Source organism: Magnolia sinica, chromosome 3 (genome assembly GCF_029962835.1).
Source record: "Magnolia sinica isolate HGM2019 chromosome 3, MsV1, whole genome shotgun sequence".
Classification (NCBI taxonomy): domain Eukaryota; kingdom Viridiplantae; phylum Streptophyta; class Magnoliopsida; order Magnoliales; family Magnoliaceae; genus Magnolia; species Magnolia sinica.
In genome coordinates, this window is record NC_080575.1 from 836,214 (window position 1) to 850,590 (window position 14,377).

General features: G+C 40.6%; 1 protein-coding gene across 1 annotated transcript; it reads right to left on the reverse strand.

Moving 5' to 3' along the window:
- Window positions 1-1,032: 1,032 nt before the first annotated feature.
- On the reverse strand, window positions 1,033-10,849 carry LOC131239210 (chaperone protein ClpD, chloroplastic). Its single transcript, XM_058236809.1, has 12 exons — window positions 9,949-10,849; window positions 7,679-7,839; window positions 6,951-7,180; window positions 6,667-6,775; window positions 6,450-6,580; window positions 5,635-5,736; window positions 5,258-5,539; window positions 4,688-4,815; window positions 4,277-4,571; window positions 3,431-3,664; window positions 2,628-2,864; window positions 1,033-1,490 (listed from the first exon to the last, which is right to left on the reverse strand). Exons 1-12 carry the CDS (start codon window positions 10,626-10,628, stop codon window positions 1,179-1,181), a joined length of 2,901 nt encoding a protein of 966 aa, XP_058092792.1. The 5' UTR covers window positions 10,629-10,849; the 3' UTR covers window positions 1,033-1,178.
- Between the last annotated feature and the right edge of the window lie 3,528 nt (window positions 10,850-14,377).

Sequence of the window (14,377 nt, forward strand, 5' to 3'; positions counted from 1 at the left end):
TTAATTTGAGCCCAAAAATTAATAATTAGGCCGGGTGCGGGTATAAATCCATACTCGAACATGGCCTTAACCAAATTAATTTACATAATAAATAGGTACATTTTAAATTCATAAAGTTCTTAAAAAAAGATATATTCATTACAACATTGATCATGGCTCACTTGATGAGCCCATCAACCTCAATTTTTTTGGTGAAAACATCTTGACAGTTGGACCTACCTGATGGACAGCTTTTATATCGCTAACATATGACATTAGCCAAACAAGAAATCATTGTTATCAACATTTGAACCTTATCCTAACCTAGTGGGGTCAGCTATACAAATCCTGCTGGGTCCGTTTGGATACCACCAAATAAGTTACTTTTTCTACTTACATCAGTAGATAAGTAACTTGTTTGAGATGAGTTTGGTTTATGATCAATTAGAAGTAGCTTTTTTATTTAAAGTTACTTAATCACTCTGGTTTAATAAGTAGAAATCAAGATAAGCTACTTAAGGCATAAGTAGCTTATCTTAAGTAACTTACCATCCAAACGCCCCCTAAATGTCATATTGTCAGTAATGATAGAAATTGTGGCAAAAGTTTCACACTGCTGCCAACTTGATGCAACTAACCTCTATCCATGCTTGGGACTGGCAATGAGAGCACAAAACTCCCACGAGCACTATGTAATAATCAATCACATAGTGACAAATAATGAAGAGCATTGAGCTGAATGATACCAAATATACCCAGAAGCAGGCCAGGTCCTAGCCCGAAAGCAGGCCAGCCCTCTTGCACACCTACTTACATTCACTGAGGTGTCTGTTACATGATAAAGCAGCAAGGATGAATGAAAAATCAGCTTTTGGGTTAATTACCTTCGAATCATACAAGAAACTATCATACACGCTATTAACCTTAGTATCTTCAGAAATTATCTGAACATGAGTTATAAAAGTTTAGAGATAAGGGTTTGTGCATGATTAGTTGAGGTATGTATAGCAACCAATGCCTTTGTTGTTGTTTAGTGGACCTCTATGGACGGAATGGTCCAAAGAATAAGGACTAGCTTTGTTTTATGAATGTATATACAGTTTCTATCACTTTAACGCTATACAAAAAAAAAGCCAACCCTATTGGGCATATATGAATAAAATTAGGGCTACAAATAATAAATTAATCTTACTTACAAGTTACAATGTTGATGTCGCATCAGACAAGTGGATACTATGATCCGATGGATGAGTGACAAATGGATTTCCAGACGCATCCACATCGATTACAGCGGTGTCGCCAGGTTTGTAGTCTCCCGAAAGCAGTGCCTCGCTTATGACGTCTTCGATATAGTGGGTAACTGCCCTTCTTAGAGGGCGGGCCCCATAGCTCCGGTCATAGCCCTGTTGGCAAACAAGGTCCATGATTGCTTTGGACACCTCTAGACCGATCCCAAGGGACATAAGCCTGGCCTTTACCTCCCCCAGCATTATACTAAGAATCTCAAGCATCTGAAATGAGAACGGCAGTGAGAATCAGCAAATGGAAAATGTGATCGAATTGGAAAATATAGTGCCTGCATTGGCAATCCTTGGAAAGAAGATTGGGTTTAGGGTTGATTTATTAACTTTGGAATTGATTTGTTGGCTTCTGATTTTAAGTTGACTAAGTTAGCAAAAAACTGGTTAAATAATGATAAATTGGAATAATATTACTTGAACTTGAGGTTTAGATACATTATGGTTGAGCTCGGGGTCATGGTTGGAGTTTAAGTTCTATGAAGTCCCACTTCTGATTTTTAGTAGTTCTATGCAGTTCATGTTGTAGTAAGTTCTATCCAAATCCCTTCTTGGATTACATGAGACAAACTTGTGGTGATTGGGACTTCTGATCTGGCAGGCTACTTCATGGATGGGACATAAACCAAAAATTACATTGATCAGACAACTCTGACCATCCAATTGTGACTTTTGCTGGTTGAATGGGGACCGTTTCTATAAAAGCTCCTTCACCAGGCTGCTTTCTGGCATATGGCCCATCCATGAAGCAGCCCATAAGATCAACAATCCCCATCAGTATGCATGTTTGGCATGTGTAACATGAGGAGGGAGCTGTGCAGGACTCCTTTGATGCGAGCTGCATATTAGCATTGCTCTTTCCATAGATACGAACATAGGAAAGATACACAAACTTAGAGAGGCGAGGTGCATTAAAGTAGGCTGGAGAGACGAAACCAAGGGAAGTGTAAAATGAAATCCACATGTATGGGTCGGGCATTTTAGGGAAGTGATTGAAATCTTCACTTCACCCCACTCGTAGTGAGAAAACCAGGCATTGACCAACTAAATAGACTACGATTTTTTTTTGAAGGGTAACAAAATAAACTTTGATTTCCGCAATTCATAAACTCGGGCTAATTTTGAGAAAAGATCAGAGAGACAATCATCAATTAAGATGATTTTCTCAAAAAACCCATATCTGCAATTATTTTTGAAATTTACTGCCCATTCATATGCCATGTTCCCATTTTTCACACATTGATTTGCAAATATGGCAAGTCAGGTGATGTAATAACTAAAAAAGAAAAGAAAAAAGAAAGAAAGAGGATTTGTTGCCTGCTAATAATGACACAAGAAAAGGAGACGTACCTGTGTCTTCTCAAGGGGACGGAATACAACAACCTCATCTATCCTGTTGAGTAGCTCTGGCCGGAAATAAGCCTTTAACTCTTCCATTACCAGGGCTTTCATCCCATTGTATGAACTTGCCTTGCTATCATCTTCAATTAAGAAACCAATGGAGCTACGCCTTCCCTTGGCAATAGCAGTAGAGCCCACGTTGGATGTCATGACAATCAATGTGTTTTTAAACGACACCCTCCGTCCCTGACAAAACAATCTTTTCTTCTTAGACATGGTATTATTGATCATCTCATCTACAGAGTTGTGGCAGCAGAAGTAGAAATAAAGCCATGTTTATGACAGGAATTACATGAACCCCAAGCCAAGGACAATAACAGTATCCTCAGGCCTTGAGTTTGGATAAGTTGGGCCCTCAGATGCTGTATAGGTGATCCAGGCTGGTGGTCTGATGTGCACCTCCATGGAAGCGGATTCCCTATAAATCCCTGAGTTTGGAAGCTTCTTCTTCTTCTTCTTTTTATTAAGGCGGACCATTGCTGTGTTTTCTTCTTAGTTAATTCTCTTTGCAGGCCACGGGTGGAAGGGTTAAGAACTTAGGATTGATCAATCAGAAGGATTTTTGGGGAGTCAGCCCATCCATGGTGAAATTCACCAACCAACAGTCTGGATCAGTGATCCACAGGACCACAAATTCAAGTCCCAAGATAATCTGCATCTCTTCAGCTTGAGATTCCTACAATTCCTCCTATAACAGAATCCAAAAAACTGACTACCAAACATGCACAATGTCCTTGAGTAGAAGCACCAACCTGAGAATCTGTGAGGTGTCCATCTTCAAAAACTTGGAGGAGAATGTTAAATATATCTGGATGAGCTTTCTCGATTTCATCAAGCAATATTACTGTGAAAGGTCTTCTCCTGACGGCTTCAGTAAGAGTGCCGCCCTCTCCATAGCCTACATAACCTGGGGGGGATCCTATTAGCTTGCTTACAGTATGCCGCTCCATATATTCACTCATATCCAATCGTATCATCGCTGCCTCCTACATAAATGTCGGCAAAAAAAAAAAAAAGAAATTAGCTATTTGCCACTAGTTACCCAAGATTTATAACAACGCACATGTACACATGACTCCATGCCAGGTATGGCTAAATTGAAGCATCAGACACCATGTCCATCTATGACACCAACACAGCAACCTATGAAGGCTTAAAATGAACATTAGCTTGAGAAACAGTTTTTGGCCAATGAAAAACCAATTTTAGACAATACCCTGTTACTAAAGTCATCTTGTCTACAGTAGTGAAAAATGGTTGTGTATAAACAGCTTCACCTGATCTCAAGCAACTTTGACTGTTCTTACTTCTTAGCTACAGGAAGTGGGGGTGGGAAGAGTAACAAGTAGAAACTAAGCTGTTTTATGACTCGATACCTATAGACATAGCGTGGTCCAAAGTTTGGATGGCGCGCCATGTAGAGAATTGTGAAAGCATAGGATTGTTATTACATTTTACTTTTCCATCTGACAGAAGAATATGGAAATAACCAAAAGAGGATCGCTAACCCCACTCCTTGGAAGATTCGTGTGCCTGTGGTTCAGAACATTTTATTATGTGCTTTACAGAGGAAAAAACAGGCATGCATAGAGACTCACTGATCCGAAGTATGATGCTGCCAAAGCTTTTGTGAGTTCAGTCTTCCCAACTCCAGTTGGGCCACAGAATAGCATTGCTGCGATGGGTCTGTCAGGGTCCTTCAGCCCAATGCGGGATCTTTTCACAGCTCGAGAGATGGCATTGACGGCATCATCTTGGCCAATCACACGTTTCCTAAGCTGCTCATCGAGACCAACCAGAAGCATCCTTTCATCTGCATTGAGCTGCTGAATTGGGATTCCTGACCATAATGAAGCAACAGCTGCTATTTCATCTGGTCCTACCATAACAGGTCTGCAAGAAGACAAAAGGCATGACAAAGAAAATTATTCAAAGCAATGTTGTTCCTCAACAAGGGGAAAAAATAGCTATTTCTTTCATTACAAATATAGAGTTGCAGCATATCGTACTCATCATCCTCTAGTGAAGAAGGGAACGCAGGCTCTGAGATGACTTTGGTGTCACCCTCTATGCTAGCATCACCATCACCATCTGTACTACCTTCATTCAAGGAGTACTTCATTTTATTTGCCAGCACCTACATAATATGAAGAGGTATTATTATATGATGCTTGATCAAGAGAAATAGCATTTTCTGCTTGATCCAGCAATGCTACAAGAGGGGGCCACCTTTCGGTGACGAGTTGTTTATCTGGTGTACACCATCATGGATGGGTTACGTGCCCCAATAACTCCCCCTAGTCATAACAATTAAAACCCATGTTCCATATTTAATGGGGGGTCAACCAGCCGGAAGAGCCAAAGTTGGAGATTTTTTGGTTATTCCCTGTTGACCATTGGGCCACCACATGAACAATTCAGATCAACATAAGATGGGTCCTCATGTACAGTTGTTGTCCAAGCAGCTTAATCAAATGTTGCACATTTCCAATAATATGAAGAGGCTATTGACAATATATGGAGATCCAAACCAAATCACAAATTTCAAGCAATATCAGGCAAGACCCAAAGACAATTACCACTTCATGCATTGCCTGAACAGCTCTAATTTCTTGCCAATATTCATTTGGTGACTTTGAAAGTATAAATGTCCGTTGCTCTCTCCTCTTCTTGAATGCCTCCATACGGGCTCTACTACCAGCCTCATCAATGAGATCGATGGCTTTATCAGGAAGATATCTATCAGCAATGTATCTTGCTGAGAGGTATACAGCTGCATTTAAAGCTTCCAAAGTGAATCTACACCTATGATGAGCTTCATACTTCTCACGTAGCCCCAACAGTATCCTTACTGCATCCTCCTATCAAATGTTAAAGGAAAGATAAACCATGATTAAAATATTGAAAGGAATATTAAAAGTTATTAAATAGATAAAAATTATAAACAAAAGGCTACCTGGCTAGGCTCGTTTATCAACACAGGCTGGAATCGTCGAGCTAATGCTTTATCCTTTTCAAAATGCATCCTGTGTTCATCTGTTGTTGTAGATGCGATGCACTGGAAATGAATGGATTATCAGTCCTTTCTGAATAATGTGTATAAGAGAGACATAAGAGAGGCTTGTAGCTACGTGGATTATATACAGAATATCATGCAGAGAGCTTTCTACGGCAAACTTTCACAGAAGCAGAATGCTCATCCCTCGGATTAATGTGAGTGCCAAAGCGCGATTCCCATAACAACAACAACGACATGTCCACTTCTGCTAAAAGAAAGGAACCAAAGCTCACTCAAACCGAGTTCACTCATTTTCAGAAGGCGAATGAACCATGTCAGCACGCAACTCACTGCCTTTTAGTTGAAACCCTAGTTACTAGAAATGATTTAGGCTCCTATGGGAGTTGAACTCTAGAACTGACTTTTATAATCTTGGCAAAAAATGCCTACCAACAGGAATGAGTTTGATGATGGAACTCTACTGCTTAAAATAAGTTACGTAGACTTATGCCATAGCACATATTTGATGCCAGTTCTCAAACAGGAATTCATTGGCATCATCATCAAATCATCCTCACTTGAGAAAAGACAACAGTCATCTTTTTCTTATAATCCTTCGATGGAGTTGTCATTTTCCAGCCAAAAAGAATGATGAGCAGAGCAAAGACAGCACAGCATACTGTATTGGATCCTCTCAAAATGTCTTTTTCTTTTCCTTTCCTTCTTCAAGATATAAAAAAATGCATGCTACAAGATAATTACTAGTATATTACCTGTAGCTCTCCCCTTCCAAGTGCTGGCTTTATCAAGTTCGCAATGTCAAGACCTGATCCTTTGCTTCCTCTTCCAACCGTGCCAGACCCAATAAGTGTATGAACTTCATCAATGAAAAGAATAACATTGCCTGCATTTTAAAGGAGTGACATTGTGAGAACTGGGGGGAAAAAGAAAAAGCTTAATTCAAAGTTTCAAGTGAACAAGCTCAACCACCTGCTTTTTTTACTTCGCTAATTAAGCCAGTAACCCTTGCTTCTAACTCTCCCCTCTCCTTTGCACCTGCCATCAATAAACCAATATCCAAGGACATTATCCGCTTCTCCTGCACATCGATCAATCAAGCCAAATAAGTACGCAAAGCGCATCGATCTTTACAATGAAATTTGAAGCGAAGATGGCCACATCCATATGATTTCTTGAAAACAGGTTCTTCAAAAAAAAAAAAAAAAACAACACTAAAGAAGCAGAGTTGCTTGTAGAGGGAAGAAAGGACGCACCGAAAGGAATACGGGAACATCTCCATTTGCAATACTAATGGCCAGTCCTTCTGCAATAGCTGTTTTTCCCACGCCCGGTTCACCCAAGAGAATAGGGTTGTTTTTGGTTCGTCGGCAAAGGATCTGGATAATTCTTTGTACTTCAATGTCTCGACCAATTACAGGATCAATATGTCCTTCACTAGCTCGAGCCGTAAGATCCACACAAAACTGAGCTAATAGACTTTTATCTGAATGAAAGAGTTCAACTAGTCAAGTAAGATGCTTGTAATCAGCAAATCAATGAAGAAATGGGAATTATATGAACCTTGTCAGGAGGATATGCATAGAATCCCCTGTTTTTCAGTTGGTACAAGTGGGGGATGTGGTAGAGTGATCGCAATATTGATCCAATGTTCCATGCTGCAGGTGGACCATGCCCGACAAATCACCAAGACTTGAAGATCCTAGCATCCAACCATTGGTCTTTTTTCAGATGAATGCAGACCATTTCTGTCTTTCATTTCTGAAGCATCTTTTTCTAGGCTAGAAAAAGGGCAAGGATTGCCCCGCAAGGAGATTTTTAGCACATTATCTGTCAGGTTTGGAGCCCGTTCAGTTCAACAGCCCGGATCACCCAATCATGGGCCCCACTAATGAAAACTGAGGACCCAGGGATATTATACATAAATGCAGGCCGAGGATCATAAAACTCCTATAAAACAATAGATGAACACCAAGTGACCAACCTTTCGATTTATCGGAAGACTTCACAACAGCTGCCTTTCCAGCAGAGGATTTTTCACGCATCTTATTAGATGCAACAGATGGTTCTCTACCATCCTTAGCAAGCTCCCCTTGAAGCCTAGAGACTGCAGCAGATGCCAAGTCATCTATATTCACTCCCAGTCTGCAATCAACATTCATTTCCGACTATATGATCAGTTGAATAAATAGCAGTGGCTACTAAAAAGTGTGCCTGAGTAAACACATGTTAATCTTTACAAGTATGCTACTTGACTTTCTAAAGCTGGCTGGGGGTGGCTTCATACAGTCTCAAGAATTTCATGACACTCACTCAACATCTCAAGTTCTTGAGCAGAAAATATCATTTTTCTAAGGAAAGCCCCTTCCCTGTCCATCTCCTTCATCATAAGGGTGGATCACCAAAATGACTGAAAATAATAAAATGTGTTAAACACCTATCATCAGTGACATGCATTGTCAATTATGCATAAGATTGCAATAGTTTATGCTTAAATTGAAGGTGGATGGGGTGGTCAAAATATACTGGTTATGATAATATCCACAACTCTTTGGCTTCTCTAACTGCTCTAATCAGACATCTGAGACATACTCATGCATGTATGATTTCAGATTATTAGGACGTGAAGTGCAATTGTTGCTTATATGTGTTTGTACTGCATCAATATGACTTTTACACTTAAAATTGAAATATTAAACATGGATGCACATTCTATCTTTTAAGTGTTAATGTTGCATAGGTGTGTGTCTATAGCAATCTACAAGCTTCAACATTGGCCTTTTTTGCTCACACACACACATGTACACACACACACACACACACACACACAAACAACATGCACGCACACACATAAATATAATCAACCTATGTTATAGCCTATTACATTGTGCTGGTGGGAGTTTTATACTCTCATTGCTGGTCCCTGGCTCGTATAAAGGAGGGTTGTCAGGTTGCCAGCTGATGTCAAACTTATGCCAAAACTTCCAACATGAATCTGAACTTTATTGACTTAGAAAAAGCTTACAGTAGGGTCCTTAGAGAGTTAAGTTGGTGGGTGTCGGGAGACAAAGGAGTTTCAAGAGAATATATTAACATGATTAAGGATGTGTATGAGGAAGCAATAACAAATGTGGGTGTTGGGAGACAAAGGAGTTTCAACAGGATATATTGACATGATTAAGGATGTGTATGAGGGAGCAGTAACAAATGCAGGTGTTGGGAGACAAAGGAGTTTCAAGAGGATATATTGACATGATTAAGGATGTGTATGAGGGAGCAGTAACAAATGTGAGGACTGCGCTAGTTGGAAGGAGTGAGTTCGTACAAGTTGAAGGCTTTAAAAGGGCATGGAGAAGGCCCAAAACGATATGGGTGGAGGTAGCAAGAAAAGACTTGATGACCTATGGTCTATCTGAAGTTATGGCCCTTGGTAGAGTGGAATGGTGGAAAAGGAGGCTTAGATGATGATGATGATTCTACATAGCAGAAAGTGGTATTTGGTTTTAGTGCATTATGGACTAAAAATGATTGCCATAGTAAGCAAGATTCTCTCTCTCTCTCTCTCTCTCTCTCTCTCATAGTAAGCAGAGCAACCCAATTTCCAAATTACATGCCTCCCTGCATGGCACAGAGTGCGCCTCGGCAAATCTAAGACCAAGCTCTGGAGAATGGCTCTTCTTGTGGTCTGGTGGTTTGTTTGGGAAGAGTGCAATAATCGTTGTTTTTGGGACCTGGCAAATCCTGCTGATTTCGTGCAGTCTAAAGCCAAAAGGGCTATTATTGAGTGGGCTGTTTGTGGTTCCTCTTTTATTGAGAGTGACCTGCTCTTCCTTTCATAGTTTCCCGATCTGATTCCTCATCGGATCGTTGTTTTTCTTTTGGTGTTTTGTCTTCCTTTCCTTTAATAAATTCGTTATCTTTCAAAAAAAAAAACATTTCTCCCCGTATCTCAACCATTAACAGCAAGAACAACTCAATTCCTAAATGCCTTCACTCTATGCAAAGAGCAGTGAAATGGGCATGAAAGTAACATGTCTTTCGACATATTAATACAATGAGGGATCACGGGTTATAGAATTATTACAAAACTGAAAATGTAATGATAAGAAATTGCATCCCACGGACTAGAATTAGTCGACACGCAAAAGATCTAATAACGGGAGAACTAACCCAAAATACAGTGTTCATCATTTCATCACTAGAACAGTGAAATGAGCATTGTAACATAATCACAGCTTCATTTAGTAGAAATACCTCTCAAGGACCCGTCCAGCGCTCCCATCATCAACGGTAAATAGCCCGATTGAAATGTGCTCTGGAGCGATGAAATTATACCCCATAGTCCTTGAATACTCAACTGCGGCCTCAAACACACGCTTGCTGTTGATCGAGAATGGAATATCAGTGGCAGTGCGGGTCCCACTGGAATTCCCATTGGTGCTCGCCTCGTCATCCTTCCAAATACTCCGAACTGCATCGCGAGCTCGCTCGATCGTGACTCCGGACCCAAGGTACCCATTGGGCGACCGGTCCTCAGCGATCAGGCCCAAGAGCAGGTGCTGTGTAAAGACCATGTCTTTCCCAAGAGCCAAGGCTTCTCTCTGGGAGAACATCACGGCCTTGATGGCCCGCTCGGTGAACCGTTCGAAGACAGCTGAAATGGGCTGTCTCCGACGGGCTCTATAAGTGGGAATCGGATTCGACCGCGGCCAGTTCCGCCGGGAAAGGGCGAAAGAAGGGAAAGGGCGAACTGGGTCAGTAGAGAGGAGGTAGCGGGGTCCGTAGGTGTCGACAGATGGCCTAAATTTTGCAGAAAAGTTTGAATTTTGGAGATGAATAGAGGGCCTGGATCGATGGTGGGTGAGGATATCCATAGAGTGGATTGAAAGAAGGGAAGAAGAGGAATAGGAGGAAGAAGCAACAGCTGTTTCCATAGCGAGAGAAAGAGAGAAGAAGAAGAAAGAAAGAAAGAGAGAGAGCAGGCACGGCAAGAGAAGGAAGTAAGGAACGAAGGAAGAGAGGAAAGAATTCGGGGAATGGAAGCTGATTTCTTGAAAGCTAATTTAAGCTCTGATAATTATGATTGGGATTTTTTTTTTTTTTTTTTATCTCCTTTCCTTTTTTATTCCTCTCTTCGCTTCTTTCTTCTTCTATTTCTTCTTCTACTTCCTTGTCTTTTAGGACGGGGAAAGGTGACAGAAAGTGGGAAGCGACTTCTGTAACCCGGCGCTACACGGCTCTCCTTAACCCAAAGTTCTGTGGGCCCACCACGATTTTTGTTTACATCCTCTCCGTCCATCCGTTTCTTCACCTCATTCTAGAACATGAGCTCAAACTTGAGGGGCATCCAAAGCTCAAGCTGTCCACGAGAGTTAGGATTGAATGCTGACCGTTGAAACCTTAGTAGGGTCACAGAAGTTTTGTCTGACGGTTATGCTTGTGTTTTTCCTTTCATCTGAATGGGTATCACATCATGAACGGTTTGGATGACATCTAAACAACAATGTTGGGATCCGCGTAGGTTTCAGCGGTGGTATGGCCCACTTGAGTTTTGGATCTCCCTCGTGTTTGGGCTATTCTATTAAAATCAACCGACCAAATGGATGGACGGCTCAGATATAAAAGAAACATGCGGTGGGACCCATTTTTTAATGGGCTGAAACAGATTGGTCTAGGCCCATTCCCAACCAATGCTTTTGATGGCCTGATAGAGATGAACCCAAGCCCATCAATCTGGTCCATCGAAGCGCATGCGATTAACTGAGCTGCTTTTGACTTGAGATGGGTTCGAGGAAAGATGGAGGACGACACGTCACGCATATAATTGGAAGAAATTATAAGATCCTCGACCCGAGGACACGATCAGCATACTCGGGTTCTTATATTTAAGTGGGGTCCAATGGTTCAGTGATCCAGACCATTGGACTGATGGACGAGCTATGGATCTACGGTGTCAAATAAATCTCCCATAATATTATGCCCCTTTGCAGTTGAATATGAGCCGTGGATTATTTATTTTCTTAAGGATAGGGTTGTCCTATCAAGCAGATTTTCTGGACATGGTCCATCTATGCTGGACCAGCATTCCAACGGTCTGGATAGTAGAACCATGGGCCCATTTGCACAAACTAATAAACCGAGTATTTTATTAATGTCCTGAGGTCGAGGATCCTGAAAGGGAAGGGCTGCCCAAAGACACGGGACTTTGAGACGCATACGGAAAGCATGGCGTGCTATTGGAAATGTCGGTACCCATGTGAAATAGATACGAGAGTTCGCGAACACGTGTGAAGCAAATTGAGACACGTGTAGCACGTGTTGACCATCCAAGGTAGCCTTTGGTGAACGAGGAAAGCCTCAGGGAGATGTGGAGGATCAAGTGGGCCATTGATGATCCAGGCAGTTCATCCCAACGTTGATGGGTGATGCTACAAATAGACGGTTGAGATTATAACAATGATCTATCTACAAAGAGAAATTATTCAAAGTTTAGATGGATGGCTAGGATATACGTTTCATCAGATTAATTCTCTATCATTGATCTTAGTTTTTCTTCTACGGAGAGAATCTTAATCAAAGCACGTATGCTAGCTTGGCACACGTGTGGGAGATTCAAGTATTTCATCAGGTGGTAAAGCTGGCCCCACCACGTGTCTGAGAAAAGTGGACGGTTAGAACGGTCAATAGTACAACTCCCAAGTGCTGCCCCCCTTGTCTAGCCGACCCACTTGGAGTTATGCAATTTTGGGTGGCCCACCTAGCGAGCGGCTCAGATCTTGCAACCGTATTCAAGGTTGCAAATGTGAATTGACTTCATATTCCCCGACATTTTAGGTGTCAATGTATGGTTATGACTCACATGACATTATGTGAAGTTTCTATCAGGTTAAGGTTGGACGGCCGACAACCCTGACCGGCCTTATACCCGTTAGTTTCTCCTGTATTCCAGGCTTGGAAGTGACAGCCAGCCCTTCTACTGTGGATCACTCAGACCGACTTTCCTCACATATCTACGGTGGTTTTGCAGCCAAACTCCTTTTTACCTTTTGAGCTTAAGGCTTATCTCATGGAGCATGTGAAAGTTCATGTGAGTCAATAAGAACCACTTTGCATGGTAAAATATTATTAGACAACCAATAGCAAAATAGCACATTAAGATAAATGGATAGGGACCACTTTGCAAAGGCAAGATGCTCTTTAGAGCTAAAAGTTGGGTGGGTTCAACCTGACGAATCGGTGACTGACCTGATATTGGGTTGGGTTTGGATAGGATGTATTGGGTTTAGTCTCAAGCCTAGGCCATAAAAACACTAACACAATAAAACTTGGGTTGGGCTCGAGTTAAGGTCTCAAGTTATCCGACCCAACTGAACCCTAAGTTCCTTATAAATTAATTATAAAGGAGTGTGAATCGTCTGTGTTGAAGGCAACAGGGATTTCAGTCCACATCATTTCTAATGACTCAAGCTAACAAGATATGTTGAGTTTCTCTCTCCCAAATAGATTGCTTGATGCACAATACGAGTTTTAAAAGAGTAATTGTCCTATAATTTATCTTGTTTGTTTAGAAAAAATGAACTTATTTACGATATATTACATATATAATTAATAACATTATAGGTCCAAAAAAAAGATGTGTATTGAAAATATAATAGCCTAATGTAATAATGAAAATATTAGCAATTATCTTGACCAACCCCGAGCCTGCTTGGGTTAGGATTGGGTTCAAAATTCCCAACTTGAGGTTGAGTTGGGTTGCGTTAGGGTTGATGTATAGGAATCTTGGGTTGAGCTAGGGTTGAGCACTAACCCAACCGACTTTCAGCCCTAATGCTCTTAGATGACCAATAGAAAAATAGTACCATATGAGATATGAAAAGAACTCCCACCAAAGAGTGAAATAAAACATGAAACGGTAAGCTCTCTAGCAACATGCATGGCCCGTAAAATTTTTGGAATAGTCATTTTAGCAAAACTCCGCTTCACTAAACCCAAATTTATGTGTTTTATCCTACAAATATGCCCTTCAAAATCCTCACTTAGGTAACCATGAATCTTAAATATAGACTATTGGTTTGAATCTTTTTAAGTATTTTGTTCTTCGTGAATATATAGCTTACTTAACCGATAGAATAGAAACATTCAGCGGAAAGTAAGAATTTTACCAACTTTCAAGCTAGGCTGGAGTGGGTGCATGCCAACTTTTTTTTTTTTTTTTTGTTGGTTCAGGCATTAGGTCCTAAGGGGTCATTTGGGAGTTTGTATTTAAAATGCATTGGACTCCAAATCATAATTACACTAGAATCATGTGATTCAAAATCCTCGATTATGTTTGCTAGGTTGTAATTGGAATACAATATATCCAAACTTTACATTTGGAAGCTTGTATTTGAAATGCATTCGAATTCTTTATTATACTTGTAGGACTTGAATTTCATTAATTAAAGCAGCTTTAAATCCCGAATTAATATGCATATGTGATAATTGATAGAATAATTGTAACAACCCTATTGAAATATATATTTCGACAAAAAAATGAAGAAATTTTGAGCCTCAAGCGAGCCACAACTTAAGGATCACAAACAAATGACAATGTTTTTTAATCATTCATTTAGATGGCCTACATTTGGACATTATGAATCATTTATTGATGTGATTTCAGCATTGCGACTGATAAGTAAAT